The 7,329-nt window shown below is 44.6% G+C and overlaps 1 protein-coding gene across 1 annotated transcript in view; it reads left to right on the forward strand.

The window, feature by feature from the left end:
- Positions 1 to 5,504: 5,504 nt before the first annotated feature.
- The window catches only part of LOC140511750 (UDP-glucuronosyltransferase 2A2-like), a 49,290-nt gene continuing 47,465 nt past the window's right edge, over positions 5,505 to 7,329 (forward strand). Inside the window, exon 1 of the mRNA XM_072620930.1 lies at positions 5,505 to 6,246. Within this exon, the coding sequence (XP_072477031.1) occupies positions 5,523 to 6,246 (724 nt within the window). The 5' untranslated portion in view covers positions 5,505 to 5,522. The remainder of the gene's footprint in view (positions 6,247 to 7,329) is intronic.

Raw genomic sequence — 7,329 nt, forward strand, 5'->3', positions numbered from 1 at the left:
TGCAGGAAGGCGGGGGTCACAATAGAGTTAGATGACCTCCGAGAATTTTGTAAAAGGATTTGGAAAGTTTCTCCTTGGCTCAAGCAGGCAGGAACATCAAGAGAAAAATGGGGAGCGGTCAGAGAGCAAATGACTGCTTATGAGCAACAATACCCTGGGGAGCTGGAGGATTTAGATTTCCTGATATTCGGTGTAATTTAGAGCCTGCTGGAAGGGCCGGACAGGCCAGGGCGGGATTGGAATGAGAGTGGAAGCGGAGAGAGGGGAGGGGAGAACACGGGAGGGACGGAGAGTCCAGGCAAGCAGAAAATTAAGCGGAAAGTTAAGGAGCGTCAAGAAAAAATAGACTCGGAGCTCCATCTAGCGGATGGAAAAGGCGAGGCAGGGGAGAATACGCCGTGCCTTCCCTCTGCGCCTCCTTATAACCTGCTCCATTGGTCAGACAGTTCAGGGCCACAGTCCAGTTTGGAAAAAGGAATAAGAAAGGCTATAGAGAATGGAGAAGATGTAGGGACATTTCCTGTGCTAGAAATAGCGGACCCCAGTGTCCCCGGTGGCGTTCGAAGGAGCCACATACCCATAGAGTGGAAGAGAGTGGCGACTCTTAAAGAGGCTTGTACCAAGCATGGCCCTAATTCACCCTTTGTCATAGCCATGCTTGAAACTCTCAGTGGTCAGTTCGTTCTGACTCCTAATGACTGGAAGAGCTTAGCTAGAGCCTGCCTTACCCCTGGGCAGAATGTGATTTGGGGATCAGAATTTTCTCAGAGGGTAAAGAGCACTACCGGTGGGCTAGGGGCTCAGGCCCCCCAGGCTTATCAGCAATTTACAGGAACAGGGCAGTTTGAGGCTGCAGGAAATCAATTACAGTACTTGGCCGCCGATTATGTCTTGATTGCCGGAATGGCTATTAGCCGCCTCAGGATGAGGTTATCAAATTTTTAGTAAGGGCCATTGCTGCTGCACTGGAGTCCCCACCCTTGAATTGGAAGTCAGACACCCCGATTTGGGTGGAGCAATGGCCCATGACTCCAGAAAAACTCCAGGCACTACAACTACTGGTTAAGGAGCAATTAGCACCCTGGAATGCTCCTGTGTTTGTTATAAAGAAAAAATCCGTAAAGTTCAGGTTCCTTACAGATGTTAATCAAGCATTTGTGAGCACCTGGCAGCAGCTATACCTAAGTAAAGAGCCAGTATGCATTCTTATCAATTTTACCTCAAAGGCGATCCTCGCTAAACAAAGAAGGGGAAAAGGTCGCCTAATACAATCAGAGCTAAGAAAAAGAGGCCTAATACAATCAGAGCTTGATACAGCTGTCTCAAAAGGCTCACATACTACTCCAGCTATGAGACATTTTAAGATACTAATATGGGGTCGAGGGTATGTTTGTGTCTCCATAGGAAAAGGTCATGCATGGATTCCCATTAGAAGGATCTGTAGGTGGGAACCGATGTTGGAGACGGTGGAGACGCAGGAGGCGGAGACCCCGGAGAGCCCGGAGACCCCGGAGAAGGATCATACACCACCTGAGCCTGCTGCTGACAGCTTTAACCTTGCTGCCCAGAGAGGAGGCAGCACTCATCACAACCGCAGACACTGCTGCTGACAGCTTCCCATCTAGGCATCTCTTTCCACCGGCTGAAGGAGGACTTTGATATCACAAACCCAGGACATTGGGGGGGGGGGGGAGGAGGTGACCAATTTTCCACCTGTATAGATCCATTTGCAAGATTAAGGGGGGTGGTGACGTGTAAGCCACCAACACCAGCTGCTCCTCTTAAAAAATGCTTTGGGATCAGTTGATTGCACTTCCCCTGTTGTAACTCAGCCATTTAGTTTCATCTTTGTTTTATTTGATGCCTCCCTTTGTCAGTTGTGCTAGCTGCAGATTTCTGTGTGAATGAAGTCTTGTTGTAGGGTACTCATATGCTAAAGGCCTTCCTAATCCACTCAGCCTCCAGCCACTGTTTGCTCTAGAGCCAGGTGCGCTCCGTGCATAACAAAGAAGGGGAGATGTTGGGATTGGAAGCTCAATTCCGTGTGGACAGTCTCGGGTGGGTAAAGGTGGGAGCTTCTAAATCTTAGAGCTCTCACGAGACCCTCCCAGGAAACGACAGGGAATCAAGGTGAACCGAGCTATCTCAAGTAATTCCGCCTCTTCCCGTGAGAAACGTGATGGGGGAGAGATCTCCCCGCCCTCGAGATTGTCCCAGATCTGGGCACACCTAGTTACCTAACAGCACGGTATTCAGATGCAAAACTATGCGGCTGAAGGTTAAGTAGGATTGAGGAAGCCTGAAAGCGCTCTTAGCACGTGAGGAGCCAAGAGGACAGTAGGCTCCGTTCTCTTCTTTCCTCTCTCCCCTCCCCCTCTCTCCCCGCTTGTACTTCTACTTCCAATCCCTTAAGATCCTAGCCTCCTTAGGAAATCTCCCCCTCTTCCTCCTAAGGAAGACCCCCCCTGCACTTGTAACCTAGACCCTGAAATAAAGCTCAACCCTTGTTCGACTCTGGAACGTCCTTTCTCTCATATGAGCATCCGGTTTTGGCCAACCGAAGACCTTGGAGGTGAGGTAAGAAGACTCGGGTAGCCCACAGAGACCTCTAGGCCTGGCAATTTTGGATGTGTGGGATACAGAAGCCTTGACTTCTGTGTCTTTCCCTGGTGGTAAGCATTGTTTTTCCTCATCAGAAAAGAAGGGAGGAATTATCTGTTCACCAAGAAAGTAACCTTCTATAGTCTTATTTTTTTTTCCCTTTTCTGGGCATTATTCCAGCCAGTGACTTGACTTCTGAGTTTTCTTTCCACACCCACTATGCCTCCAGATCCACCCAGCCAGTGCTTGGGGTCTGATATTCAAATGCAGCTTCCTAGCCTCAGGGCTTTAGGTGGAGGGTGCGGCTGCTATTCAATGTGAGATTAAATTCAGGTGCTCATGTGGGGACAGGGCAACCCCACGGGGCTCAGTTCCCTCAGAGGTTTATGTGGAGACCTTCAACAATGAATCCAGGCTTTTGCCTGCTTGGGGAGCCCCTGTCTGCCACCGCCCCCACTGCTGCCTCCTGAGGGGGCCTGAGTTATGGGGACATCCCACTCCCCTCTCGACCAGCCAAAGAGACCCTCTCACTGACCCTTGTCATCTGTGGGTGGAGAGACCTGCACTGCTGCTGGAGATTTTGTCCCTGAAGCCTACTCGGATCAGCTCCTCTCAGTGCCGTGCAGCTAAGGCACAGCTGGGCTCTGCTCCAGGTCTGGTGTGCGACAGACCTTTGGTGTCTTTTTTCAGGGCTCTCTGGAACAGAAATCTCGTTTGCTCCATTGTTCTGTGGCTTCCGCTGCTCCAGAATTTGTTGGGAGTTCTTCTTTACAGATATTTTATGGGCTGTGGGTTTGGAGCTAGCATATGTGTGTCTTTCTACTCCGCCATCTTGGCTCCTCCCCTCGATTTTATTAAATAGTTTCTAAATCCATTTTAAACTAGTTCACATGGCACTTGTTACTACTGTGAACCTCATATGCCCTCCATGTTTTTCTGCTTCTGGTCTACATTATTGAGTGTGGAAAGGATAATAACATATAACAAGTCTTGAAAGATAGAATTGAGCCAAGTTGTGAAGGTTTTAAAAGTCATGTAGAAGAATGTATATTGTAATTTTCAAAGTCAGAAAGACCACTCTTATTTACTGAGTAGGGGAATAATATGCTCACCTCTTTGCTTAAGGAATTCAAGCATGGCCACTGTGTGGGGATGAATTACAATGAGCAGAGACTTGAAAAAGGAAGATCAATTAGTGTCAGTGCAATTGCTGAGATGAGAGTTGAGGAGGGAATGAGCTAAAATAGTGACTATGTGGAAAGAGAAAATTGGTGCAAGAGGATTTGTGAGAAGAGAGAAAGGGAAGATTCAAAAGAATCTTTGCAGATTAAAAAACAGGTAAGAAGTGGCAACTGGTTGAATATATGAGGGTGACTCCTTGTCATTTTGTATTACCTAGAAATATCACCTCAACACAATAAGCATGCAACCCAACAGGGAGACTGGCTGAACTGGTTTCAGGGTAGTAATAAACCCAGTGAAACTAGAAAAATGAGCCAATATGAATATTTCCAACATGAGTGACATTTATAATTATCACCTCATGCCTAAGTGAGGCCAGATGCCTTCTGATAATATTGAAAAGTATCTGAAAATTTGGTACGATTTTCTCTTTCACTCACTAAGTCAAATGGCAGGAATTTCTGCCAGACCCAGTACTGCTAGAACAAGAGGTCATTTGGAATATTTAAAAGAGGCTGTCATGATTTTTTTTCAATCAATGAACCTATTATACAGCAGGTCACAGCATTTTTCCATGAATCCAAGACAGTATGCACTATGATACTCATTGGAGAAAATATCAGACCCTGGTCTGAAAAGTCAAAAGTATTGGGGAGGTTGAGGAACATCATGCAATAGGATCTCTTAGAGTAGGATCAGGAATTGGACTCTTTGAGGTCCTAACCACAAGCAAGTCAACAAGACCAGCTGAGGGATGAACTTGTGTCAAGATAGGAGAAAACACCCTGTTTTCCAGAGCTAAGGTCCAGTAAGAAAGCTGAGCTCTGAGTTTGGCCTAACAAGAATCCTTTGCACTCAAACTCTGGATGATCTCACTCTCTGGCAAAATCATACTATAAAATTAGTGTATTCCTTTGACCAGCAACAGTTGTTCTCTGAGCTCAGACTAGTTCTGGTCATGAAGTCATATGATGAATCCAACTTGTCACATTTTTAGCTCTTTCTCCTCATTATCAAGGCTCCAGTTCACTGTGCAATCATTTCTGTAAGTATTGAGATCTTACCACACTTCCTCAGGTCCACAGGTTCCCCCCTTGCCATTTGGGCAGGGCCCTGACACATGTGTGTAATCTCACTCTCTGCTTGCAAGCTATTCCCTACACTTTGAAATTAAGCCTCTGTTTGATTCCTGACTCTCCTGTTTCTACACTGCTTTGTCCAGCTCCAGGCATGCACAGCTTGGAGAGGGATCCAGTCCAGTTAACACTGGCAATTACTGACTCAATCTTCTCAGCTACTTCTGGGAGGACAATGCCAGTAAGACAGCTCCTCCTGAAATCTAAGGACAAGGAGATTTAGGGGGTATTTCATAATAAAATCTGCATGCTTTTAAAGAAGGAAACACAGTTATTATTTAAATAGTGTTAATACTTAAACTCAGATCAAGTTAAACTCTTTTTTTATAATCCCTAATTGAAGTTCCAATAAACAAGGGAAACATGAAGCTCTGTACAGTCTCTCAATTTGCCTATCAGCTAAGGCTCCTCCTTTGACGCTAAAGGTTTGCCATCTACTGGCTCCCTGCTTAGTCAAGACTTCCTTATACCATCAAATAAAGCTAAAGTTTCCGTTGTTGGATAAGGAATTTAGAAATATCAGTTAAATTTTAACCTTTATATTGCCCTTTGGTGATACAACTAGGAACTCATACTGGAAAGAACCTAGTAGTTCAAATAACCATGAGCTCTGAGAAGTGGGTCACGGCTCTTTTCCTGCTACAGCTCTGTTGCTTTAATTGTGGATCCTGTGGGAAGGTGCTGGTATGGCCTATGGAATACAGTCACTGGATCAATTTAAAGACCATCCTGGATGGGTTGGTGCAGAGAGGCCATGAGGTGACTGTGCTGACTCCTTCAGCTACTGTTTTTGTGGATCCTGGTAATTCCACAGGTTTCCATGCTGAGGTTTATCCTGTGGAAACAAATCAAGAGGACTTGGGTGCACTTTTTGATAATTTGATTGCACTTTGGGTTAATGAGTTCAAAAAACTTTCAGCATTAGAGTATGGTGCAGTTCTTCAAGAAATGCATTTCTTTTCTTCACGGCTTGTAAAAAAACAGTGTGAGAATGTTGTTTTGAACAAAGACCTTGTCAAGAAATTGAAGAAAGCCAAATATGAAGTTGTTCTTGCAGATGCTATATGTACTTGTGGTGAGCTCATAGCAGAGATACTTGGAATACCCTTTGTCTATAGTCTACGCCTTACCATGGGCAATACCATTGAAAAATACTGTGGAGGACTCCCATCCCCTCCTTCCTATGTGCCTGTACCCTTGACAGTATTGACTGACAAGATGACATTTATGGAAAGGGTGAAAAATATGCTTTTCTTCATTTACTTTGACTTTTGGTTTCAGAATTTTGATATGAAGAATTGGGATCAGTTTTACAGTGATGTATTGAGTAAGTCTGACTTATCTTTATGGTTTATATATCAAACCTGTTTAGTGATTCCCTGATATCCCTATTTGTTTCAGTGTGAATGGACAGGAATTTAAAATCATGAAAAAAATCAGATGTGTTTTTTAAATTACAATCAGATACGGAAGATATTGTGACAAAATGATTCACTTATCCATAAAACATAAAACTGCCATCGAATGGTTGCTAAATAGGCTAAGTTTGAATCTTTAATCTAAACAGAAGAGCAGTAAGATAATCACAATGAATCAAGGAACGAGTACAAAAACATTTATTAAGGACCTATTACATGCAAAACATTGTATTATATTCTTGGGTCTAAATAGAAAAGCAAGACAGCTCTTGCTGTCCAGGAACATTTTATTAGGGGGTGGGGGGGACAATGCACAGAGTAAGTTTCAGTTGTAAGTTGGAAAGTGGGGCCTAATGGTCCTAGTGAGATGGAGGGGGGGAGGGCACCAGTAGAATAGTGGAAAAGTGCATGATAATGCATCCTTTTAATATAATAGTCACTGATACTAAACAAAAATATTTCTGACAATGAAACCTCTGACAGCACTTTGGTGGTAACCACGTAGTTTTGAGGTTCTTAGTCCCTGTGGTCGTTAAGGAGGCAGAGATTAAGGCTCCTGTAGAAGCAGGCACCAGTTTGATGTGGTTGAGTCATTTCAGTCAAGTCCAACAATCTGTGACCCCATTTTGGATTTTCTTGGCCAAGATACTAGAGTGGTTTGCCATTTCATTTTTCAGTTCATTTTACAGATGAGGAAAGTGAGGTAAACAGGGTTAATGCCTTGCCCAGGGTCACACAGCTTGTATGTACCTGAGCCAGATTTTGAAATCAGGAAGCTGCGCCTTTGTGACTTCAAGACTGGCACTCTGTCCACTGAGCCACCTGCCTGCTCCTCATCACCAGGTTGCATCTCCACAAAGACTAATTTCCTGGACAATAGCTCTTAGAGCTCATCTGGAAGGAGGGCTAGTGTTGTGGCATGCCTTGTTGCTCTATGATTTCTTGGGCTTCTTTGTCTGTTGATGGCAATTAAGTTTCCATTGTGTTGATGG

The sequence above is a fragment of the Notamacropus eugenii genome, chromosome 6, assembly GCF_028372415.1.
Source record: "Notamacropus eugenii isolate mMacEug1 chromosome 6, mMacEug1.pri_v2, whole genome shotgun sequence".
NCBI lineage: Eukaryota > Metazoa > Chordata > Mammalia > Diprotodontia > Macropodidae > Notamacropus > Notamacropus eugenii.